This window comes from Pagrus pagrus (assembly GCF_965226575.1).
Source record: "Pagrus pagrus genome assembly, chromosome: 5".
Classification (NCBI taxonomy): domain Eukaryota; kingdom Metazoa; phylum Chordata; class Actinopteri; order Spariformes; family Sparidae; genus Pagrus; species Pagrus pagrus.
Genome location: NC_140189.1, coordinates 18,610,238 through 18,637,230, shown reverse-complemented (window position 1 = coordinate 18,637,230; position 26,993 = coordinate 18,610,238). Strand labels below are relative to the sequence as shown.

Here is a 26,993-nt window from a genome sequence, read left to right as displayed (position 1 = left end):
CCTCCTCTGAGGTATTCATGATGGACGGATGGTGGATAAGTGGATACGGGAAAGTTGGGGTCACGAGAGTCAGAGGTGGCCAAATCAGAAGGCTAAATATTAGAGTTTGGATGGGACAGAGGAGGAGGAGGCGGTGGAGGAAAAGGTAAGACTGTGCTGAGATACTGAGTGCGAAAAAGAGATGAAGACAGTAAGTCAGAGAGTCAGCATGCCTCATTCGCTTTGCCATATGTCAGCATGTCCCCTCGATCTCCTGCACCCGTGGATCATCTGATTCATTATTTACATGACTTAAGGTGTCTGGAGTCAGCCGCACGGAAACATTACAAAACTGTAGCATGTTGATTCCTCAGTGCTCTATCTCATCTCCGCGGGAGCCGGGGGACCAGAATCACCGCTGCACACATTTACATGGATCAACAGAGAGTGGGTGTTTGGTGGTGGTGGAGGGGTGGGGGGGGTAAAGAGCAGCGCGTGTTGATATGCAGTAGCAAAGAGATTACCATAAGGATTTATGGATAATCTGATTGACAGCTGACCAGTAAATATGGACAGATAACTGATGATAGCCCATAATTCTCTCATTTGATCTGTTAAGCTCCATATTATCATGTTTTCCTTGCTTTTTAATCAATAAAAAGGATCATTTATCGCTTCACAATTGTTGCTCTGTTTGGCTTTACATCAGTGGTTCTCAGCCTTTGTTGTCAGATGTATCCCCACACCCCTCTCTGATGAGATCAAGCACTCTGTAACACCCGCTGTGCTCCAAATGTGTTCATTTAATCGAGGGTGTTTTTTAACACAACAAAAGTGGATGTGTTACAGTAAGTTTTTCATACATCTCATTTAGCTACAACCTAACTATTTGTCAATGTTTTAGCTAACCCAACCATTGATCCATTACTTTTATCTAACTATCTTAAGCATCCATTACTTTAAGCATATTCAGTGGTTTATCTATTACTTCAGCTGACTATGTTCACCTCTCTTAATAGCAACATAACTGACCCAGGTTGGCGTGTGTCATTTGGACTCCTCAGGATATGTAATATCTTTGCTCTAGCCCGGCATATAATGTTTCAAATTCTTACAGATAATGTGTAAACTTAAACCGTATCTCATCTCAAAACATGTATTTTCAGTTGCTTTGTAGATAGTACTGTCTCCTGCATAAATTCCTGCTTTGATTATTGCCCCCCCTACCTTGTTTGTATTTGAGACTCTCGCTGGTTTCAAGCTGTTTTACTATGCAGACTCCACAGCTACAAATATTACCAGTGCAAATTGCTGCGGCGGCCGGATTAAATGAAATAAAACCATTTTGCTCTCACGTAATTACCCCCAAATCCAGGAATGGCTGTGGAAGTGAATTTGTGTAAATAACTGCTTGGCCTCTTGAAGCCTCATGGCATAAATTTGTAACAGCGAAAACGAACGAATAAACACATGCAGCCGGTCGCCGTGGTAATTTAATGATCTCACACTTTCATCATATCATAACGCGCATTATTTGTCACTTTGGAGCAATTAAACACAAAATCACCCTCTGCCCATAAAAAAGAAAACAAGGAAAGCAATTATAACACAACTTTTAAGTAATCCCTGTAGCATCTAAATATTATTACTGTGGTGATAAAGATTGTCTAAGCGATTAGCTAACAGCAAGGAAGCCTCCGAGGGACAATTCTGTTATATTTTCTAATAATTTTCCTACATTAGCAACAAATGAGGTAAAGAGTTGTTTTTCCTTGTCAAATTTAACATGGATAACTTCAGAACTGTGTGCTTTTATCTTCCTCAGTAGTTCGAGTTTATTCATCTTATCAGCCTTTGTTACACGTTGTGCTGTACATCTTTGTACCTCATTTCTTTATTCTTCGCCCCTCCTCTCTCTGCTCTCTCTGTTTTGTTCTGATGCCGAGGCGCTGTAAAAATGGCTGTGGGTGATGCCATAACTCAGCCCTCTCCTCTCCTCTCCCTCTCCCTCCATCCATTCCTGCCATACAGATCATCTCCAGAAGAAAAGCACTGTGTCTGGCTCCTAATATGCTTCATGAGGTGTGTAATTCACTGTGCTCCGGAGGGGAGCCATTTGTCTCGGGGGTTAACTAAGTGACACAACAGCACTTCCCCATGCCTGTTACCACCGTGGGACATGTTGAACTAATCTAGGCAGGTAGAGGAATGGAGGATCCTGCACTTCAGCAATTAAGCATCAAGATTTGTTGAGGAAATCGATCCTAATGAAGTCAGAGGCAGGTTCAAATTAAGTGCAAATATTTGTAAGCAAATATAATGTTACGGCTGAAAGAAAGGACTGACAAATAGGCAACCGAAGCAGAAACTAAGTCTGGCGCTCTCAGAGAACCAAATATCTTCTTCAACTCATGCTTTGTGTATTTTCTTTTCCTCCTCTTGTGTTCATTTCTCGTAGTCTTTCTTTTTTCTGCAACTCCTTCTCTCCGCCATGCATCACTGACACTTCAACCATGAGCCTGACTGGCTTGTTTTCATGGTGACCTGTCTCCCAGTCTGCAGTATATGTTTAAGGCACACACACACTCACACACACACACAGACACACACGCACACATACACACACTAATTTAGGGAGATTTATGAGGGGGGCCTTGCACTAGGAGCCATGCAGGCTGACCCCAGGGGTGTAGGGGGGCACTGGGAGGAGGAGGGGGCCTGGCTCCACAGGGGGGGACATTAATAATCCAGAACCAGGTCTGTCTCTGGGCCTGGCCCTGGGCCTCGGACACCAGGCTGTAACAGGCTACAGTGGCCCAGTTTACTGGGAGAGATACATCCAGCTCTACATGCCATACTAATATCAGATAGATAGATACCTAGACTAAAAACGACAAAACATAAAAGAAAACATGCAGAAACACATATTGAAACACGGGGGCAGACACACAAAGAGAGAGCATCACACACACACACACTTCGCTCCATTCCTTTGGAGTGCTACTCCTCAAAGTAGCAGCGAGCACCTCTATATTGCCCTCATGTCTATCTTAAGTGTCATGATTTATTTAAATAGAACATCTCACTGCGCTGAAAAATTCATTTCCAGCTCGCTCTGTGCATCGTCGCATCCTGCTCCGCGTCTGTATCTGCTCGTGTGTGTGTGCATGTCATGTCAGCTGAATTTGCCCCGTTGTTAAATATTTCTCAGAACAAATGGACCCTGGAGGAGGGAGGCAGGGGTTCAGGGGAAGATCTGCGCTGTGCCTTTGCCGCTCAGGGAGAGGCCCCACTTGGGAGAGATCGCTCCTCGCTTCCCCCGGAGCCTTGAGCTCCAGTCCCAGCTTGGGGACAGAAGTCCCAGAGACACTTAACCAATTGCGTTTCATCCATTTCATCCGAAAAGGATCATTCAAAATTCAACTGAGAAATCGTGCAGGGAGCATTGAAAGACGGGCAGTAAGATCTCTCCTGCGTGGGAACAGCGGAGGAGAAAGTAGTGCCAGGTCCGACAACTTGTAGCCTGATAACATCGCTACCTGTGGCCTGGCTTTACACCAGGGGGAAAAATAAAACCAAATAAACATCTGTGCATGTGTGTGTGTGAATGTGTGAGTATCAAAGCCATGATGAATAAGAGGCTGTCTGGGTGATGGACAAGCTTGGCAGGCGGTGCTGATTGAAACACTTCCTCTGTCGGGGCCTGGCCCATTAATCTGATGGAGACAGAGACAAAGAGAGCGGGAGAGAGAGAGAGAGAAAAGCTCCAGGCCCCAGACCGCAGGAGTAATGAAGGGTCCTGGTCCCTCTCACCTCAGTGCTGTCCTGCCATGCTGGGACGCTCTGCTACCCTGTCCAGCCCAAACCCTGCCCTCGTGGGACTGACCAGTGAATAATGGCCCTGTCATCAGCCTGGGTAGACGCTGCCGCACAGCCGAAGGGTGTGTGTGACCGCGTGTGTGTGTGACCGCGTGCTTATGCCTCCCCGCGCAGTCATTTACCCTAACTGTTCCCCTCTCTTGCTTAGTTGAAAACTGATGTATTCGTATTGAATAGTGTTGATTTAAGCACATGTTAAACTTAATGCATAATGCATCGACTATATATAGCTTGATAAAGAGCATTGTGTCAGCCCGGGACCAGCCCCATACATTGTGGGGATGAATGTGCCGCTTGCAAAAGTTCTTTCTTTTTGTTCCATTTAAGCACCGTATTAAATCATAACTATGACTGTGACTGTACACAGGCTCAAGGTTATGTTTCTAAATGCAGCAGGATCAGAAATCAGAAACTTAATTAGTGTGCCGCGTTTGTTCTCGGGTGAAAAGTTGTTCCCTCCAATGGGTCTTGAGGGAGGAATCTGGGAGCAGAGAGTGGGAGAGACTGTGAGGCAGAGAGAGTGTGTGCGACGGGGGAATGCAAGAGGGAGATGGATACTGAACAGAGACGTATGGCTTCCTACAGAGTGTGTGCGTGTGTGCGCATGTGGACACGAGCACATGTGTTTTGGCCTTAGCATCCCTCTGTGTTTATCAAACATATTACAGCTCCTTCTAGATTCCTCACCTGCACACCCCCAGCCTGCTACATATGGCCCACCAATCACAAAATAAGGAATCATGCATACATTAGCATAGCTAATGGCCTACCCTCTCCATTTAATATGCAAATTTCCTGAAACATTACTGAATGCCGTCTGTTCTAAATGAATAAATTTGAATCGCAATTAGAATAATCCTTTATAATTAATGAAAACTGTCAATTTTGGTTCATAAGTAATTTGATTAAAGTGGTGATGGGACACTTATGAAGTTCATCGGGCTGCGAGGAGTGAGAACGCACGCTCGCACGCGAGCATGCAAACACACATGCACAAGCTGCATGACAACCAACAGCAGAGCTAGGGCTGCATTATTGATGAAGATGATTAATAAACTTATGAAAGTGGTTGTCACACATGCCAGACCTTTTTTTTCTCTTTTTTTTTTTAACCCAACACAACTTCTTTCCACTCCTTTACCGCCGTGGAGAAACAAGAGATCAATCACGCCTTTCTGCCACCTGACAGAGAGGGAAAAGTGAGGGAGTGATTGAAAAGGTTTCCCGGCCTCGTGGTGCTGTGTCAGTGGCCTGTCTGTCCGGTGGGAGACACTGATGGACTGTCGAGGCAGGAAGAGCACCACACACACACACACACACACACACACACACACACACACACACACTCATGCCAAGTCATTACATGGAGGCTGAAACATTTCCCTGTTGTTTCTCACACAGGCGGGACGGGGCAATTCTGCTGTTTGCTGGGTTTTATCAGTATATAATAACATGTTATGAGGAGCGTATAGTTGAAGAAGAGGTCTGTAACTGTTCATCAACATCCCCTTCTTCACCATTAACTCTCTCATGCTGTGCCATGCTGCCACTGAAGCGTATAATGGTGTCACTTAAATTAGGGTCACTCAACTGTGGGAAATTGTTGCAATGTGCGCTGCATGTGTATCTCATCCCCTTGCACCGTATGTATATTGAGCACGCTGGTGTTTGCCAGTGTGTGTATGCGAGTGTGTTTGCATGGCTTCAACCCAATAATAATGGTCCAGATAGTGTAGAGCCTCGCAGACTAATTAGCCATATCACTGAGAAAATAGCAGCCTGCTAATTAATGGGTATTATGGCATTTCAGAAGTCACTGCTCTAATTGGGAGGGAACTGAGCCTCGCATTTCCATACTGCAGTAATACCGGCTTTATCCGCCCATCTATCTGTCGGTCTGTCTGTCTACCTACTTGGCATGCTTGCTTTTAAACACAATCCTCCACACGCACACAGGGAAAATAATTATCCTGCACATGCTTTTTTAAACACACACATACACACAGTAATGCTCAGAATATATACACTGCCAAGTGTTTCCACATAGATAGAGCTACTTCAACCACAAGGGGACACGAATCATTCGTTTTTGTAACCCCTGACCCATAATCTTATATATTTATTCTGATTAAATATCTTTATATTGCTTTTAGAGAACAAAAAGTCTAATGCAAGTGAATTGGTGAGTAATATAATACATCTGAATAATTCTCTGTATCATTGTGTGTGTGTGTGTGTCTTTGATTCACATGCATATCCCCTATAGATTCCTCTTAACCCTATCAGACAGTGGGACAATCAAAATAGATTTGCATTCAAATGCCACACGCTCGGTATCAAATATCAAATCAAGCCCGAGTCACTGAGACAGACAGACAGTCATCTCCTCCCTGCTTCCTCCTCCTCCTCCTCCTCCTTTCTCCTCTAAGGGTCCCAGGGACTCCCATTCTCCCCCGGACGAGCTCTATCGAGGAGTGACAGGCTGTGGCCGGGGCTTGATTGACAGCCTGTTGATGCCCCTCTTTCCACACACAACCCTTCTCCTGCTACACACACACTGCCCCTTCTGCCTCCACCACCTCCCCCAGCGCGTGCACTGGTCTGGGTGTCAGTGATAGCCCCTGGGCTAGTGCCCCGCAGGCTGCACAGCACTATACATACAAATCACAGTGTGTCAGCCTTGTGAATGGACCCATTTTGACTTTGTCCTTGTAAAGTCAGGCCCCCCCTTGAAGCAGACTGGATCTGTATCCTGCCTCCTTTTTTTTTTTTTTAACTTTCCCTTTCATTCGTGAATGCAGACAGAGGCAGATGCATGATGAAACCTACACAAAAGGACATCCAGCAGGAGTTTGCACACATTTAAACACAAACACACACGTGCACAGAAACGCACAGGAAAAATGTCAGATTTAAATGCGGTGCTAATGGGCAGCACCTCACAGGAGCAGGGTATAAATACATCAACAACAACACACACGTAGACGGTCCACACCCCCTCCATAACGGCCAAGACCCGGGGCCTAATCTCACACACTCAGCTAGTACACCTGGTTAATGTTAAGAGGGCAGTTATAGTCAATTACATTCCCATATAACGCATAAACCTCCACCCTGCCTGTGCTGGGAGAGTAATTGAAAACAGACGCAGGACGCAGAATGAAGTCCAGACAAAAAGTCAACTTCCCACCCCTGACTTTCCCATTCACTATATATGCTGTCGTCCATATTCTGGAGTCCTGGGGGCAAACGTAAAGGGAGCGGGAGAGGTGGGTTGCCATTTGGATAGTGAAAGAGCAGGAGGATATGGAGTCATATGAGGTTCTGGAGAGGAAGACAAAAGGGAAATGGTGAGGGCTTTGTCTCCCAGGTGAGGTCCAGGGAAGGGGGAAGTTAGGGCTGGGGTGAGAGGGTGACGGACTGGTGGCGGTGGTGGTGGTGTTCCATGTGGATGGGGTGGGGGAGTTAAGGGGGGACAGCGGTTGTAAGTAGGAGTTTGAGACTGACAGGTGACATTACCCTGCGTCATGGCTGGAGGGACAGGGGGACAGAGGGCGCGATGGTTATCCAAGCAGAGAAATGTCAACGTCCAGACACCGCTGTGACACACACACACACACACACACACACACACAAACAAGAGCTGCACAGACAGACACACAAGTACACAAAGATCCAGGACAAAGGAGTCTGGAGTCTTTGAGAGCGAGAAAGGCTGGCTACAGTGGGCAGAGATGAAGCGATTACATCCTCTCCATTTAAAAAAGGAGGATATGAGGATAAAGAGACAAAGCAGGAGAAAAGGCGAAGAGTCTCTGACGCTACTGTTACGAGTCAACAACCTTGCATTTATTCAGATCGTCTGCTTTCCAAACACAAGCTTCCATCCTTTTGGCGAAGTTCACATTTGTCCCTTTTCAATCTGCTCTCTGCTGCCGTTTTCATTAAAGCCTAACCTAATTTTGGCAAAGCTTATAAAATGTCCATATTGCTGCTCATTCGACCCCATTGATTTAGCGTTCGGTTAAATATTCACGACTGTGGATGCAATTAACATGCTGTTAATGAATAATTGATCGCATCTTAAGCGGCCATAAAACTCATGCATATTAATTATTGAAACAGGAAATATGAAAAAAAAACAACCTTCCTTGTTTTGCCTCAATCAACGCTCTTTCATTTTGTTTCTTTAGTCAGGAAGGCCTGTTGAGAGTGTTCGAGGGGGAAAAGTGCAGCTTACATGAGTGTGTGTGTGTGTGTGTGTTTGTGTGTGTGTCTATGGGAAGGAGACAGGAGCCAGAGAGTGTCATGAACACTATGCAAATGCCTCCCGTAAACACCGCTTTAACAGCTCTCGTATGCATTTAAGCTGCCTTTGAGTACATCCATTTAGCTCGTACATACATCTCTACAGTGTGTCCGTGCAGCTCAGTGTGATATGGAGTACAGTGCATTGAGTTGACAGCTTTGGTGTGACGGAGGTAGTAGCTGTCTGTTTTGAGAGGCAAGTGTTTACTGGGAGTGAACACAACACACACACACACAAAAAAAAACAAATCTTGTGAACATGGGAGGCTTGTCAGCGCGAGACTGGAGATCAGTCAGCCAACAATGAGCTTTCCTCTCCCACTGTGTCTCTACTAGTGTTTGGTTATAGGCTGATGTCACCCCTGGCACCTCCCCGGGCCCCGTGAGTGGAGAACAATAGTGTAGAGAGGGAGATGAGAGGGTGGGAGTCAGCCTGAATGTGCCTCACACTAATGCTGCCATGCACCTGTGGTCAGGTGAATATTTGCCTCCCTCCCCCGTGTGTGTGTGTGTGTGTAAGAGAGCAAAACTGTGTGCTTGTGCACAGTTTAGGTGGGGGGGTTAATTCATTATCGTGCACTCTAAACCACTCTAAAATGTCTTGACATGAAAAATACATCCCAGAAGCAGCCACACACTGCAGGAAAACACCAATTTACATCGTCGCTTGTTATTTATTTAGCACTCAAAAAGCTCTCGGAGGTGTGTGTGTGTGTTATGTGTGTGCTATGTGTGTTACCCCCCTCTATCTCCCTCGCCGGCACCTAACTAACTACTCTGCGATGTTGGTGCCTGGAAGCTAAAAGTGACAAGCCGTCAATTGTGTTCCAATATTAACCCCCCCTCTCAAAGTCTGCGTGCCCGTCTTCTTCTCTGTGATGTCGGCTTGATCAAAGAAGCAGCACTTTGGCAAAAAATAACCAGGGAGAGTGAGATGGAGGACACCATGCTGCTTACAGACTGATGAACGACGGCCAGTCTCTCTGCAAAACACTGTCCCCCTTTTCTCTTTTCTTTGTCTCTCCTTCTCAGTCTTTCTCATTATCTCCTTCTCCCTCTCTCTCTGTTGGAGAGGCAACATGAGGCGTTGGCTGAGCATGATTCAATATCTTCTATACAGCCAGGCAGTAAGTAGTAGTTCATGGAGTGTACGGTATACAATTTTATGGAGAGGGAGAGGATATATGCTCAAGCTTTTTATATGGAGAGGAAGGCAGCGCTCGCCAACATTTTTTTCCCGCTTTTTTCGCTCTTACTGTTCTGAATAGAGATTGAAAGAAGGCTGGGCAGGGGATAAAAGAGAGAAACAGACCACCAGAGAGACAGAATATGATAGAAAGATGCCCCGTGTCTGTGTTTCATCTTATCTTAGCAGGTTCACCTAGCGGTGAGATTCCTCAAACGCACCTTCACTCATCGGCACAGGGGGCTGAAGGGAAAGGGACACATAGGGAGAGAGAGAGAGAGAGAGAGACACACACACACAGAGAAAGAAAGACACGAGATAAAGTAAGCACACACACACACAGGAAGAGAGAGAGGGAAAGAGGGAGACAGAGAAGAGAGGTGGATCTCTCTGTGGCTAATTCTCTGGGTGTGGGAAAGCAGAGCACCTAACACAGGTTGGCCTGGTTTCAGTAATGAGTTTGATTCTTCTCTCTGCCTCCTCAGTCTCACGGGGGACCAAGACTGCATAATAACATCCTCCATACACACACACACACACACACACACACACACACACACACACACACACAGGCACAAACAGGTCTATGGGGAGCTAATTATTCTCACCTGTGTTAATTATTGCTGTAAGCCAATCAGCGGACTCTGTGCTAATTAGGCAGTGTTAGGTCTGATTAGTGTTTTGCAGCAGGCCCACTCAAACTGTTATCTACCATACTAGTCCCCTCAGGCGAGAGAGGAGAGGAGAACAGGTGGAGGCTTGCCCTGCGTGTGTGTGTGAGTGTGAGTGTGTGTGCGCTCATGCTTAATAATAAATAACTGAGGGACAGCTTAAATTCACAATACAACAAAGTCTAATCAGTTTCTTTTCGAATCAAACTTCCATTAAACCAAAACAACGCGTGCCATCAATCTAACCAGTCTCTGCCCTCCGAGTTAATTGGCCCTGGTTTAGGGTCAGTTCTTTTATCTGGACAAACAGCCCCTGTGCCCTTCTAGTTAATGAGGGCTGATCCAGGATAAGTTCTGTCACTAATGGCTCCTTTTTGCCAGGATAACCCCTCGGATTGATCCACACATCACACATGCAACCCCTGTCCTGACCCAGGACTGCTAGATTCTGTGTGTGTGTGTGTATGTGTGTTTGGCAGGAAAAACAGAGATGCTCAAAGCAGGATGAAAGACAGAGAAGAGAGGAGGTGTAAACGTATAAATGGGTGAGAGAAGTAAAGGAAAAAAAGGAGAGAAGGGGAGAAATGAGGAGAAAGGATGAGAGGAGGAGCAGGAGGGGGTAGAGAGAGGGGGAGTAGCTGGAGGAAACCTTCCTCTTATGACACGATTGATTTTCTTTCAGAGGCTTGAGCCTGTCACTACTGAACACTTGGTCCCCCACTCCTCCTCACACACACACACACACACACACACAATCCCACGGACACACACATGCACAAACTCCGTGCCCTGACCTCCACGTGTGCCTGCTGGTCCATACTGGGTCTAATGACACTGGGGCCTCCCACAGATCAATACCAAACTGTCACTCAGCTGGCAAGCACACATACACACACACACAACACACACACAAAAACAGTTGGCCAGATGCAGACACACACATGCACACATGCGAGGTAGGCTATGCGTTTGCACATTTGTGTATGCTGGAAGCGATGTTTTCTACAACCTCAGCAGATGCCCTCCTCCTCCTCCCCCTCCTCCGCCCACACCACCCCCTACACACACACACACACACACACACACACACATGCACAAACACTGGACCAAAGCCATATTCTCTCTCCTCAGCCGTTTTCTCACCCTCCTGCTCCCTCACACCGAGAGTCTGGGTCCTGATGTAATATTGATGAGCGAGGATGGAGGCCCTATAAAAAGTGATAGGTCCTTGTGATTGTAAATTATAAATTGTCATCGATTTAACGTCACTTCCCACATACGCACGCATGCAAATGCACACACACACAAGTATCAAAATAGACACACGACTGCTCGTTTTGCCCAGGAGAGAAGGAGGAGAGTCCTTTCCCCCGTCCTCTTGACTAACTTATTCCACGTCGTTCACCGGCATCTCTTCCTGTTTCTTTTCTTCTTTCCAACCCACCTCCCTCCTTCTCTCCCTCCTTCACTCTCTCCTCCTCCTCAACAATCTCAAGCACCCATCCGCCCCTCTCCATACACATCTCAAGTGCCACTTAGAAAACCAGACTGGGGCTAGAGCCAAACTCTACTCTCAGTGGCTCTGTGTTTGTGTGACTGTCTGGTTTGGTGTGTCACTTTCTGGTGTCTCGGAGTCAAGATCACAGAGGAAGAAAGCCTCACAAATCACCCCGGCAGCCACGCGTTTTTCTTTTAATTCTGGACATAATTTACGTCCAAGAGAAAATCTGTTGACTGTGAAAAGCTCTGGCTAAAAACATTTGTTTGTCTCTGTTAAATCACTAATTATAGCCTGGCACAACACAGGGCAGATGCAGGCTAATTCACCATTAGGCCGTTTGGTGTTTATTAAACTTTTATAATGTGATCACTCTGATAACGGCACAATTGTTTCCCTGGGCGTGTGTGATTATACTGTTGTACCCCTCTGTCCCCTTGTAATGGCTCCCGCCGAGCGTGTGTGTGCGTCCCTGCATGTGTGTGTGTCTTGGAGCTTGCGGAGCAGTGTTTTCCATTTCTCATTAGAGTGGCACAGACTCCTGCTGCAGGGTCAATGGAGGGGGAGAGGGTGTGTGAATATGTGTGTATCTGTTTGAAGGGGAGTGGGGTGGTAATGAGCGCAGGAACATAATACTACGGCGTCCATTAATGCTCTGAGGCAGTGACATTAGGCATACTTAACTAATAGAGCCAGTCTCTGCAATTACCCACTGTTATCTCTGCAGCTTTAGAGGGGAACCGGCTTTAATAAATGTTTGTAGTGATGTGATAAATGCCAGGTTTGCTCATTTGTAATCTACACTGCGGGACAAGGGGAAGCGGGCGGATGTAATTGTTTTCCTCCGGATTGGAGAATGTGGTTGAGTTCAGAGAGGAAAAAAAAAAAAGCGTCTTTCCTTTTCAGAACATTTTCCTCACAGGTACATCTTCCTCCCTCTCTGTCTATCTATCTCTCTAAGTCTCTCTCTCTCTCTCTCTCTCTCCCAGCTCTCAGTGGGGTACTGTTACAACTGTCCTCCTGTCAAACAGAGAAAAGCAGTCCGTACCTGACGCTCACCGTCACGTCTCTGCCTCCTCTTTTTCCTTTCCTCTCATCTCTCTTTCATCCCGGCCCACATCAGAGGCGCGGCCGTGATTGTGTGTGTAAACATCTTGTCATGCTAACACGGGCGTCATGACAGAAGAGAGATGCGCTTCATTAACGCTGCGCTTGTAAGTTTGTCTTTGTGTTTGAACGTGCGTGTGTGGGCTATATGTCTGCCCATACACACTATTTCAAGTGTGTAATAGTGGGTTTCTTGAATTTCTCTCGGGTCACTGGCAGAAACGCAGAGGATCTGTATACGCTGGGTGCTTTTATTGTACAAATGCGACACAATGTAAGGAGTACCAGCAACTACAGTCCTGCAAAAGCAAAGTTAATACTTTCTCCATGTCGGCCTCACTCCAGACTTCTACCGCAAAGAATAACAGTCAATTAACAAGCAAGTAATCATTCGCCACAGAAAAAACACACCAACAGTTTCACCTCCTTGCACAGCCCTCACTCTTTTGGCAGTAAATCTTCTCTGTTTGTGTGAAGACAATAGCCAGAGGAAGAGAGTGAGGGAGTGGTAAGCGAGAGAGAGAAAGAGGGTACAGGAGGGAGGCAGAGGAGAAAGCGGGGCTGTTAATTGTTTTCCAGAAAAAGGTTTGCGAAGGTCTGCACGTTTGAACTGAATGTCACCTCATGTAAATCACAGCCTGTGCGTTGGAGAAGCCAATAACCGGGATAATTAGCGCGACTCTCTCCGGCGCCGCACGCAGAGATCGAGGAAGAGCACGCCGCCGCTGAGGAAAGAGCGTTCAAACGCAGGGGAAGATTCCAAGTGTGATTAACCAAAAAACCCTTCAGAGTTAAATCTGGAGTTTTGAGTGGGAGGACCAAAGAAAAAGACACATAGACAGAGGGGCAGACAGAGAGATGAAGAAGAGAGACACATGGATGGAGAAAATCAGAGAGTCAAACACAGAAGGAGGCGCGGAAGAAAAGGAAACGAGTGAACATTCCTCCCAGCGAGGTCAAGCCACTCAGTAAACAAACAAACAACGTTAGCTGCGCACACACAAAGGGGGTGAGGCGGTGTAAAACAACAAAGTGTCTCAGTCGATTGCCTACGCCTTACTTTGTCTCCCCTCATCAGTTACATAAACACAAACAAAGGCCTTTAAATTCAGCTCGGCTTTTTGAAGTGGAACAGTGACATGTGCTTGGGTCTCATTTGTTGATGATTAATGCAAAGTATAAAGAATATATTGGGAGCGTAAGAATATATCATGCCTTTGATCGAACAATGCTGTTGACCATAATTGTCTGCATGTTGACGCGGCTGCTTTACATTTAATTACGGCAAAGACACTTGCTTGAAGATTTCCTTTTGTCTCTTAACATTACAGCTCAAATTAGTCGAGCTCAATGTCACAAAACTTGTATATAGGAGCAGATATGAAAAGGTTGAACTTGGAAATAATGATATAGTTTTACAGCTTTTTTAAAGAAAAAGAAAAATCATCCTGCAGAACAAACAGAAAATCATCAGAATATATTAAAAGGATCAGTCCTGTGTTGAGTCCCACCACAGCTATCACCCTCCATATTGTCCCGCCCTGTCTCCCCCATGCCGTGCAGGTTTTCCTTCCATTGTGGCGTGTGAAACTGAGAGCGGCGCTCACAGCGCCTGGCCAGCGATCCATTCTTCCTGGACAGATTGATGGAAAACAATCAACAGACTATACATCTTGCTCGGGCACAGCAGGTCACCAGGACTCATCCTGGACACCTGGACCTACATCCTGGGCTACAAGCGCTGAGGTAAGAGAGCCAGAAGAGGGGACGGGACGGAAACTGGCTGATGGGAAGTGAGACGCCAGGTTGGGGGGCACATGGAGCTGGCATGAAGCGTAAAAGTCTGTGTTCTCACTTAGCAGAAATAATCAGCAAACAATGAATCATCAGTGAGGGCTGAGATCAGGCTGCTCGATGAGAGGAGAGAGGAGGCCTGAGTATCCTTCACTGAGAGGAGCTGGTGTGTCTATTCAATTACGACCGGCAACACAGGCAGCCATGTAACACATTGGCTGTGAGAGAGCACTTAGTGGGCCATGCGCTAGACTGTCCACACACATCAGAGCGTTGAGAAAACAAAGCATTGCTCCTGCCGCACACACATAACCGCGCACGTCCAAACGTATAGCATCACACCGGGAGAGGCACACACTCGCGCTCTTCACGCCTCATTTGAAAAGCAAATTGAGCGCATCTTCTAGGGCGAGTCACAGACCGAATCCTGGAAAACGTTACTCTTTCCTCACTCGCAGTACCACACACACACAGGCTCACACACCATACATGAGACCTTTCATATGGTAAATATATCTTCATTCTATTTAAATCCCCTACTATCTCTATCTCTCCATCCTGCAATTTCCAACACCAAAAATGTCTTAAATAGCTCTCGGAGAAGTAGGACGCTACTCATTTGGGTCAGATCTGGCTGGCCAAACCCCTTCATTCTGGGACAGAACAAACACTGACACAAAGGCAGAGGGACCGGCCAAGGAGAGTGGCCAGGTCAAGCAGGGAATGTCAAGCAGTAATGACAAAGCAGTTTGCAGAGAAAATAGAGCGCTATTTACAGTAGCTCTGGCCAAAAAATGAATGAGTCATGAAACCCAGAACTTTTCACTGTTATGACATTTGTAAATTACAGTTTATATGCCCTAATAAACTGTTTGTTACCTGTATTCAGCTGGGAAGCATTAGCTTAACTACCTATAAAGGAGCTCTGTTTAGTTTATTGGGGAAAGAATTAAAACACAACAATGCAACACACACTCAAACTCGAGCTCACTTATTTCCAGTGTGTTCCTCATTGTTTCCTCACCACAAAACAAAAACAGCTTGCCTTAATTTAAAATTTCATATCATAGAAACAGACCCGTGTTTACTCAGACAATGAAGTGTAATTTTTCGTGAGGTGTTCGCAAATGAAAGAGAGCCAGCAGTAGGGGGGTGAGAGTGCTGAAGGTCTGGATGAGAGAGAAAGAGGCAGCGCTGTTTTAGAGGCTTCTCGACCTCCAAACTCTCTGCTGTCAATCAGCGCAGCCGTCCGTCCCCTGGGGCTGCGCTTTCCTCCAACCCTGGGGGGGGAAACCACCGCAGGGAAAGAAAAAGAACACAACCAAACAGATGCAGAGAGCTGCAGGTCAATTTGTGTCTATGTATGTGTGCGTTATATTTTTGCACGCCTGTGGATTCTTAAAACTGCGCATGCGTGCATCTGCATATGCCTTTGTGCGCTGTGTATGAGTTTATCTGAGGGTGAGGGATGCATCTGTGTCTATGTGTGTGTGTGTGGTTTCTTATGTGTGTGTGAGGCAGATTTGTGAGGCAGCCAACACCTGAGGGAGGGGAGTTCTGCCTGCATATCGATGAGCCAGCAACTCTGCCTCTTTGCCCCTGAGCCCTGCACAAACACCACAACCAGCTCTGGGCCAGTCCTTTTCAAAGCCTCCCATAACATCTAATGCAGCTGTCCCCCCTGAAGACTGCGCATCTACGAGAAAAAAACACAAATCGGGGAACAGTCAAGAAAAGATCTTTTTTCCCCCAAACAGTAAAAGATGCCGTCAGCTAAGGGGTCTCATGGCTCTGTTTCTCTTTGTCTTGGAGGGGAACGTAAGCTAGTGATGTCTGTTCAGAGACGCAATCCGAAACAAAATGTAAGAAAAAAAAGTAAAATAGACAGAAAAATCAAAGACTATCCTGCATAAAACATAACAAATCCAGGACCTGGGAAACAAAAAAATATCAATAAAGTCCTCAACATTCAGATGTCAGACACATCAGCAGATACAGTCAGAAGAAAGTAGCATAGCCGGGTTGTAAGTGTGTTTCCACCTTCTCTCTAACACAGTCATGGATATGAAAGTGAAACTAAGCTGAGGGGACGGAAGGCGCTGCCAGTAAACCACATTAGCATCAAATGCAAATGAGAAGGGGGCTAATGGCTGGACAGGTGCAGACTGGGCCTCTAAATGACACACACACATATTCGCAGGCGCACACACACACACACACAAATGAGATGGATGAATTAAACATGGGTGGGCTCGGCTTGGGGGGCTGGCAGGGCTGACATAAAGTCAATGACATACATTATTCACTAGCGCACGTTAGCCCAGCCAAGGCAACACATGACCTCTCACCCCAGGAAGTGCATCCAAACATAACAACCAAAACAATGAGGGGGTTCCCCACTATAGAGGGAGACAAAGAGGGAGAGAGTGACAAACAAGCTGTGCAGCAAAATGCATCAGCTTGTAAATAGCAGTCCTCAAAACACTGCTAGCCGCTAAGTTTAACCGGAGTAAAACCACACCAGGTATAGACCAAAGACAGGCTCCACAAGTGCTAACCACCATGAAGCTGAGAGTCAGTCCGTTCCACTGGCTCGCAGAACAGGAAACTGTCGGCCATGACATCATCCTCCCCGGGAGGAGCACTTCCTGCCCGACATTCTTCACTCAAGACACACACACACTCGGCAGGAAATGGCCTCTATCAACACACACACACACACTCCCGGGGAAACAACCAACATCGACGCGGATACACAGGCACAGACACGCATGCAAGGAAATGGGCCACATCAACGGCGGGCTGCAGGAGTGTGTGCAAACGCAAACACACACAAGCACACACTCCAAAACAGCTATGAACCTGAAATAACATCGCCTGTGCATGTAAACTTGACACCCCCCCCCTCCTCATATACACACAGCACCGCTCCCTACACCGTGACTGGAAAGAGGAATCACGGGATATATCCAGTGGATCCTTATCTCTGGTCACAGAGAGTATCTCTCCCCCCTCCAGAGAGGCTCTCCCTGCCTGGGGGACACCCTGCGGCAGGCCTGGGGGACCTGGATGGGCGGGAAAGGGCCACGGGACACAGGTGGTAAGAGGCAAGAGAGGACACTTGGGGCCGGAGGGACAGTCATACCCCCAAAGCGAGTAGGGTGGAGAGATTAGTGCGCAATTATATGGATGCAGCAAGTAAATGAACAAAAACATTTCTGTGGGGAGATGAATTTAAGAAAAGCTGTGCGGAGGGAAATGTGTTTGTGATTTGAGGCCCAACCAGGCACATGATAGACTGACTCGCAGTGGCTGCATATGATTAACCCTACATTTACCAGGAGCGATGAAGAGAGAGGTGGAAGTGGAGGTGGGGGGGTTAAGGGCTCCCCTCATATTATCCTGCCTCTGTAAGAGGCTAAAGTGGACCACACATGTTTCCCTGGGGAAGACATAGAGAGGCACACAGGAGCTTCTCACCTTTCAGCTGCTTCCCCTGCCCAGTGTCAAGCGCAGACACAGCACGTCATGCCAAGCTCTCTCTGAATTTACGAACTCAACACCTCAGAGGTTAAACACATAAAATATGGTATGAGTTGTCTGACTGATGGCGATCAGATGAAAAATCTGAGTCAGAGATGATAACAACTGCGACTTGTAAAACTGAATGGCATTAAAAGAGGACAGATTGTGGGAGATGTGTTTTCGTTAAACTTCAGTAAAAAAAAAAATCAATGTTAAAGTGCTTTTTGCTATCATAGCCTAAACAAATAACACTTCATAATTAAAAATCTGTATCGTGTTGCTCCTTGTAGACGCTTTAAAGCCCAAACAAATTCTCTTTTCAACAGGAGGCGAGATAAAGAGCGAGGTGAGAGAGATTCTCCCGGTGAGCGAGTACAGTACCCAGAGCGCTGCCGATCCACACTGTACCAGATTTGTTCTCCTAACAATCAAATAAGTTTCTCATTAGCTGACTTTATTTTTCCTCATTCCTGCGGTTTTGCTGCAGTGGCCTGTTTCTCCCATCTTAACGAGAGAGAGCTAATTAGGCAATCAGACCCATTACTCTTCCAGAAGAGTTAGAGCTAGCCCAGCTAATTAGGGCTGTAAAATCTAATCATCTCTGCGAAACAGCAGAGGGCTAACGAGCCCTTATTTAACGAACTAAATAACTTCAAGGGTGGAGAGGGGCTGCTGATGGTATTTCTTTATGAATTTGAAGGAGGGGAACTCACGGTAATTGAGTCAGTTTCACCCTCACAGTTGTTTGTTTGTTTATGAATCCCTGATTATTACAACTGCCAAGAATATATTGGTACTAAATGAGCAAACGTATAAACCCTCCTCTCCTTATTCCCCCTTCAGTCCCACACTTTACAACAAGCCAGCCCCCCCAATCGCTCTCCTCTCACCTGACCTATTTTCCTGTCCAGAAAGAGTGCTCGCTGGAGAGGAAAAACGGAGATATTGCTGTTGTTTTCCCTCCCCCTGTTCTAATTTGTTGTTCGTTAATGCTGCCCTCACACCTGAGCCATTGGGCGCCGGGGGAATACCGCAAGCGAGCGGCCACAACACATGCTCAGTGTGGGAAAGCTGTTCACGGCAGAGCTCGGCCTGTTTCGCCAAGGTGGCTCTGTTCAAACTGCGGCAAAGTGAGGGGAAAGTTTAATCGTAGTGAGCCCGGATGGCGCCCCGAATGAAAAAGAGCGACAGAGCGCACATATCAAGAATTCAACAAGTACGCACATGTGAAAACAAAAATCAGAAATATGGCACAGAGTGATGGGCAGGCGTGTTGTCTGAGGCCACGTGGTGGGGTGCAGCTGTCTCAGGGAGCGCTGAGGTGAGGCCTTCCGCTTCACTGGAGCGGAATGAGGGTGGCGCACACAAACTCACACACATAAACACACACAACACACACACATACATACGCAGGTAAAGAGTAGCTTTTGACAGAGCGGCAGCGAGAACAGGACAGCTGTGTTCATCAGATAGCACAGGTCACTGCCTCATTAACACACACACACACACAAACACACTCAAATGTGATAAATTCAAATCAGACATAAAACCTCAATAACCCACAAAGCACTTTTTTTACCTGATGATGCAGTTCTTTGGGCAGGTTATAGATCGCAAAATACAGTCAGAAAATCACTGTTTGTACTCTGAGCAGCGTTAAATCTGCACGCTCCAACAGTCGCTCAAGTATAAACAAATAATTTCCCTCACACCGTACCTCCACATGTGTACCGCAGACACACACACACACACAGCACAAGGCGGACTGTAAATCTGCACGGCTTCTCTTTTTTCCGACTGACCGTAAATCATGCGCGCCGCTGCATCAGTCAGAGGTAGTTTATGACGGCAGGAGAAAGGTGTACACACTCAAAGAAAAGTGTGTGTGTGCAGGAGTGTGTCAAAAGCGACAGACAGGCTCCACTGCCACAGAGTGAAATTTATATACAGAAACACACAAACACACACAGCCACGCTCTCAGGCTGTAGCTGAAACCCTAACTGCTCATCAGCTAAGTCATCAGCCCAACCACACAAACACTGTTTGACCACACTTGAAGCTGAGCTCAACTGCTCTGTGATTGCTCCTCCACTTCACACACACTCACACACACACACACACACACACACACACACACACACACACACACACACACAACTGGAATATTATTTACTGCTGTTTCACACATTTTGCTTACACAGTCAATTATGGTCACTGAGATTTAAACAACCTGTGGCCTGCTTTTATCAGGCCTGCAGGTTTCATTTATCCCAGCCAAATCACATGTCGATAACAGCTTTAATTTATTTGTAAATTTGTCAGGATTTTTACATCTATAGTGTGTTTCTGCAACTTCTGCTGCTTGCGCAGTCATACGAGCTGTGTTTGCAGTGACAGCGCAGGGGTAAAGGGCGAAAGTTTGCTTACCTGTCAATGATGACAGGGTCTGATGGGGTCTCGTTCCTGTTGCCACAGCTCTTCTTATCGCAGCATCGACTGCAGGGAGGTGAGAGAAGAGGAGGGTGAGGGGGTGAGGGGGTGCAGAGACAAAGGAGAGTTAGTCACAGACATGTGAACAACACAAAAAGCACGATAAGGTAAAGCCCAGACAAGGAGAGGAAGTCAGATGAGCATTACAGGAAAGAGTAAAAGAAGAGTAAAAGGGCGTGAGACTTTGCTGGAGTTTAAGAAACAGCATGGATTGGATTTCTGTCGGGCTTTTCCAGGTAAGACTGGGGGCTCTAGCGCTACAGTAGGTGAGATCAGCGGGGCTATTTTGGAAAAAGTTTGGAGGAGAAGCGCAAAGCAGTGAGCCTGAATGGGGCTGGATACAAACTTGAATTAGCCTCCAGGGCTCAGGTTAGCTCCATTTCTGTCAGACATCACACAACCAGACATCTTATGTTCTCTATTTTTCCTCAGTGCTCGTCCCCTCCCTCCATCCCGCCTCTCTCTCTCTCGCGCTCGTTCTCTCTCTCAGAAGTGGGTCACAGAGTGGTCCCACTGGACCTGGGGAGTAGTGCATGCTGGGTAGAAGGGGGTTGCATACTGATGTGACGAGTTCTTTCTGAATCATTTGACTGCACTACAATGTAACAGTGTATTGTGTGCCGTCTACACTCCCTCCTCCTCCCCCCGAGTTCCCCCAAAAAGTATCATCCCGTCTACCTTTTCTTCTCTGTCTGCTTGTCTGTGCGTACAGTATGCATGTCTGTGTGTGCACCTATGTGCATCTACAGTATGTGTGTGTGTGGGAGGAGATGGAGAAAGGCACAAAAGAGAGAGAGAGAGTGGGAGAAGGGGGGAGAGTGATTGACCCTCCCCCCCCCTTACTTTCTTGAGTCCCTCAGGACAGGAGGCTTGGAGAGCCAGATCAGATTTCTGATCTCGACCGTTTCCTGCAGCATATGAAAACAAGTGGTCTAAATTGCCTTGTGTGATAACCAGGAAGTGGCTACATTTTGCCACCAGCCATTTCTCTACACGTTAACTCTCCATGTATTTCCAAATGGATGGTTTGCAAACGACAGTCACATGCTGCGCGATGCTTTATTGATTGTAAATGCACGCAACGGCCCGTGAGATCTACACTTGCTTTAGTATATTTGACTGTGTGTGTGTGTGTGTGTATTATGTGTAATTCGAGTCTGTCCCCCTCTGCACATAGCTCACTGTCAGGACACAGCAAACTGCATGTATTACACAGACTAAGGAGGATGGGTTTGAGTAATGAGCTTTTCCTTGTCCTAATTAGCTGAACATGAGAGGGATGTACACACACACATATACACAGACACACACACATCCCTATCAACAGAAATAGGCCAGGGCCCATCTCCCCAACCCACTTTGGAGGAAAATGATAAGATTTCTATTGTAATTTAGCAGCGCTCCTCATGTCTTCGCCTCCTCTTTGCACCAACAGACACCTCCAACCTGAGAAAACTCTCATCTTCGTCCAGAGTATAAAACATTTGCAAGACAGCTGTAGCTGGGTGTGTTTTGTCTTACCTGCACATGATCTCGTGGGTCAACAGGACCCGACACATCTCTGGGTTTTTATCCTGGCCCTCATAGATAATCGCCTAAAGGATGCAAGAAAAAAAAAAAATCACAGAAATTTAAATAACTGTCTACTTTTTTTTTTTTTTTTTTAATGTGGCATGCTGAAAGGAAAAAAAAAAAAGTGAGCCACGCTGCAGGGGCAAATAAAAAACAGAAAAGCGTGCATGTCTTTCATCTGGGAGTAGTGTTGTCTATCTGGCAAATGTGTGTATCGTGGGAATCCAGTCCTGCCGAACAGGAACGCTCTGTTCTGAGAGAGACAGTGAGAGAGAAAGCGTTTCTGTGTGTGTGTGTGTGTGTGTGTTTGTGTGTGCTCGTGCATGTGTGCGCTCCTGCGTGCTCATATGTGTTTGTGCGCGCACGTATGTTTATATGCTGTGTACAGTGAGCAGTTGGACTGCCAGACTGGAGTATAGTGCACCATCTGGTCCATACAGCTCAGCGTCCAAAAATCTAGTCTGGTTACCCCTCCAACCCCACTCAACATGCTCTCCAGGGCTGTGATCACCCTGCACACACACACACACACACACACACACACACACACACACACGCACACACATCGATAAACATGCAGACACACGCACACTCGCACAAACAACATCCCCTCCTACTCCTTTCATTCTAAGGCAAACTCTCTTCAAGCCTAATGGCACTAGAGGCAGAATTGGCAAAACAAAAGACCTGATATCAAAACAGCGTCGAAGCGGCTTATTTTCTTCGTTATCTAATTCATCCAAACGAAGAATTCCCTCAGTGTGCGCCAGCCCACATGCGCTGCTTTGTGTTTCTTTGTGTGATTGTATTGGCCATAACACACTCAGGGATAGTTTGTTCTGTTTCACATTGAGGAAATGAGGGTCAAGGTCCTCAAAAAGTGAGCTGGCATGCATCACTGTCTCTCTCAAACACTAACACACAACAGCTCCTGCACCTCACACACCGTCACAATCACACAGCCTCACACGCACACACATACACACACATATATATGAACTGCCTTATAAAAACACACACCAGCCTCACTTACAGGCTGCTGTGCAGAGTATGAGGACACATGTCCTCTACTTTTCTGGGCCTCTGTAAATGTATTCCACAGGTAAGACAGGTCGTTTATCAAGCCGGCTGTGCTGTGCTGAAGTTGAGGGTCTCAGACACAGGCATGCAGCGGGGTGAGGGGGAGGAGGAGGAGGAGGAAGAAGAGGAGGGGGGCAGTGGAAGGTGGGGGCAACATTCAGACCAACACAAGCAAGCAGCCGACCTGATAGTTTAATGCAAACCTCTCACCTGTTTAGTCATGGAGTCAATGAGTCGAACATATAAGTCCTGCTCTGTCCTGATCCCTGCAGGCACAGAGAGAGAGAGAGTGTTATAATGTAACCAGCAGGATTCATATCACATCTGAGGCAAAGCTTTCCTCAATCTGGGGGATGTTTCAGATCACAAGTTTTATTCATTCATTCCCCTGTGAGGCTCTTTATGGAAACTGAATGAGTCCAAACTCTTGTTAATGACTTTCAGTATTTGTTGCAAGCTGTCAGTTTTCTTGGAACTTTAACATTTTGATTTACTCTTCATTCCTCCTGTTGATTTTATCTCTCAAAACAATTATTAAGAACTTCAATGTGTAAAATGCAGTCATCAGTTTTTTCCCCCCGAATTATAATTAACACAATTAAATTATTCAGTGGAGGCACCAAGACTAAAAAATTAAAAAGAGCATAGGAAACATTTTATTTTGCTGTCTGACCAAAGAAGATATATTTACTGTAGAAATCAGCAAGCACATAATTACAATAATAATAATAATAATAATAATAATGATAATATTTAAAACATTTTACAATTTAAACTACAAATAAATACATACAACAAAACACTGGATGTGAACTCAAACATTTCTTTCCTGAGTTTCCTCTCTTTGGTTTAACGTATCATTCACTCACTGCTTTTGTTATTGCCCCATAAAAATTATGGAAACTAAACTCACCGTTACTGTAGAGGAGCTGGAGTCTATAATGGATCCCATTGTTGGTCTTTTCCCCCGTCGTTTCCTATGAAAATTAAACCAAACAGAGCCGGTCAGAGCAAGCAAACCAGCTCCTCCTGGGACTTTTACTGCGCGTCCACAAGGCCTACTTGATATTTTTAGAGTATTTACGTCTCTCGGACTGTGATCCAATTTAAGTCACTTCGTTTCTATCGACCAAATCCAAAAAAAGGGGTTCTGTTTGTAACTCCAAACACTTTTATATTATATATATATTCTCCAAACTTATCTTCTTAATTATCTGAAAAAAAAAAATGTCGAAAAAATGTTTAAAAACAGGCCTGTTTACAACTTTATTAACACACACTTGAAATGGAAAATGTTTAGAAAGATGCAATAAACATGAACAAATTCAAAAATGATAATTTGACCTATTTATTATTTCTATAATCCAACAAATCGCAGCGTAACATTAAAACGTGTTATACATATTGACCAGCAGCAGGACATTTAGATTTAATAAATAATAAACAAGCCGATGCCAAATGCTGATGAATAAAACAAACATTTAAAGTAAAACACTTTCCACGCCGCCTGCAAACAAAATCAATATCACACCGAATCGACGTATCAAACACTAATATTGATGTTTGTTTAAAAAATTAAATATCCCTTCTGACAACACCTGCAGGAACAGGCGCCACGCTGTGCTCAAGTGTCATAAAAATGTGATTCAGTGTTATTATTAGTGGCAGCTGAGTGCAAAAGTGTTCATGCACGTGATTTACTGCTTTAAGTAAATTAGTGTGAAATTGATTTGGAAGGTTTTATAATTATAAAGAAAAGCTAAAATAATCAGAAGTCTGTAAGCCTTTCAGGAAACCCACATGTAAAAATCACACGAGGGGAAGCCTTCAGGACCTGAGCCCTGCTGCGTGCGTCTGGACACTTTGTTAACACACGTCTGCTAATTTATCACTCTGCCTGAACGGGCCGGTGTCCCGTGTCAGCCATCAGTCCGGTAAAACGTGTGCAATGTAAGCTCATTTTAAAGATTTATTATAAAGTCTCACACGGGGGAAATATATTTTTTTTGAATGTGCAAACTCACCTTTTCCTTCTCTACAAAGTCAACGAAGGTGGTTCTCTCTATTTCCACCGGCTGACCCTGTCTGTCGTACAAAGCCAGCACGAAGTGGAAGAAGTTGGACTTGCGCAGGTTGGAGGGCGGCTGCTTCTCGAAGTGTGCCCGAGCAAGACCCACTCCGCTGCGGACACAAGCACAGACCAGCACCATCCACAACGAGGGCGATTAAAAAAAATTATTCATTCAGTAGAAATGCAACACAAGACAAATCTGCGTTTGAACTCCAGGCTGTCCAGTCTGAAATCCGTACCTCGGTAGCCCATAATTAAATTAAAACCTCTAATGCGCACACGCCCTTTACAGTTTAATCAGCAATAATGAAACACATACGTTAAAATATAGGCCTAAAATTGTTAAATACTAATTTATATTACAAGCATAATTTGGGCTGATTAATTGCTTCCATGTTAGCAGGACTGCTGTCGATAAAAGTCTGACAGTTTCATTTTAAACTTGATTCACAGTAAAGTTTATTACTATTATTATAATTTTTAAGGACAAACTACTAAATTCAAGCTGGGAATTATTTATGCATGCAGTCTGTGAAAAGTAACCCGCTCTGCTTTATCACAACCAACAGAAACAAACACCGAAGTGAGCAGAAAATCTTAAACACAAACTCACAGCACACTTTCCACACACAGGAGTGAATCTACATTTAAACCCTAACGGTGCTTCCCGTCAATAAGTAGCCTATATCGAAGCACTTTGAGCCACATGCAGGATTTAATCATGTTGGACTGAGAGCTAAAAACTTCTAAAGCCAGCAGGAACAGCGGTTTATCCAACAACTGCGTCCTCTGGGAACGCGTGCTGCCCCAAGTGATGCAGCCGCTCCGTCTTTTAACACCGCTCATCTTTACGCGCTCTCTTCCCCCCCAGAAGCTCTCCACGCCCCGGTGTCAGCGCAGCGCCAAGGCCGCCTCGGGCTCACCTCTGGGCGGCTGTGTTGGCGTCCAGCACTCCGGCGCCCTGCATCCATGTCCGAACCGCGTTCATCCCGGCCACCATGGGCTCTTCTTTCATACTACTCCCACTCCTCTGGATGCTCTCGTGGATGCCAAACATCAAAACGCACCTTCACGCCGTCGCTATCTCTCTCTCGCTCTCTCTCCTCTCTCTCTATCCTCCTCTCCTCGGCTCCCTCCTTTTTTTTCTCCTCCCTGCCTCCCCTCCTCTTGCGTCTATTTGATCGCGCTGTCAGAGGAGCAAAGTGGCGTGGTCTATTTCACTTGGCGTTTAGTTGCGCGCGTGTTTCTCAAAGTAAACAAAAGATGCGACATGTGGAAGGAAAAAGGGGAGCTGTCAGCATCCAGGGTTAGCTGCACCTCATGTCAGCGACTCCACAAGAAAAAGAAGGGGGGAAGCGGCGGCTGTGAAGATGAACAACGTGAGAGCGATGAAAGGGGTAGCGCAGGATGAGAGCCTGCACTGAGTTGGCGACAGTCCCCCGGATCAAGGTGCAGCTGACAAAAACACAAGCAAAATGTCAGTTTCTGCAACAAACAGTCCACGGTGACAGAGAAAAAACCAGGGAGATGAAACGCGCTTCGCCCTCCTTCGCTCCGCGTCTTTATTTACAAAGTCTTCTCCTTTGCTCTGATGAATGAAACGGAAGATTACGCGCAATTAAGAGGCAGTCCTGGGCAACAGCGGCTCCGCTCCTCGTCAGCTCCTGCTCGGGTGATTTGCGCTCTATTCTTCCCTGAGGAATCACTTTGGACCATCTCTGGGATGCCAAACAGGAGAGAACTAGTAGGTGAGGGAGGCGGGGTCTGCGAGTCGAGCAGGAACGCCCCCCCAAACACAGTTAATAACACGGACAATCAGCTGTCCACCAACC

The 26,993-nt window shown here is 46.1% G+C and overlaps 1 protein-coding gene across 8 annotated transcripts in view; it reads right to left on the bottom strand.

Annotated features, from left to right (window-relative positions):
* LOC311257418 (transcription factor COE1) overlaps positions 1-26,993 on the bottom strand; it is a 53,552-nt gene extending 26,559 nt beyond the window's left edge. For 6 of the 8 annotated variants that reach the window (XM_084353024.1, XM_084353023.1, XM_084353027.1 and 3 more), the window contains exons 1-6: positions 26,085-26,992; positions 25,115-25,271; positions 24,004-24,067; positions 23,301-23,356; positions 21,960-22,033; positions 20,376-20,444 (exon numbers count right to left, since the gene is read on the bottom strand). In XM_084353024.1, coding sequence (XP_084209150.1) covers positions 20,376-20,444; positions 21,960-22,033; positions 23,301-23,356; positions 24,004-24,067; positions 25,115-25,271; positions 26,085-26,218 — 554 coding nt within the window. In that variant the 5' untranslated portion in view covers positions 26,219-26,992. Of the gene's footprint in view, positions 1-20,375; positions 20,445-21,959; positions 22,034-23,300; positions 23,357-24,003; positions 24,068-25,114; positions 25,272-26,084 lie in introns of all 8 variants that reach the window. The other 2 variants (XR_014622622.1, XM_084353029.1) reach the window with 2 other exon arrangements.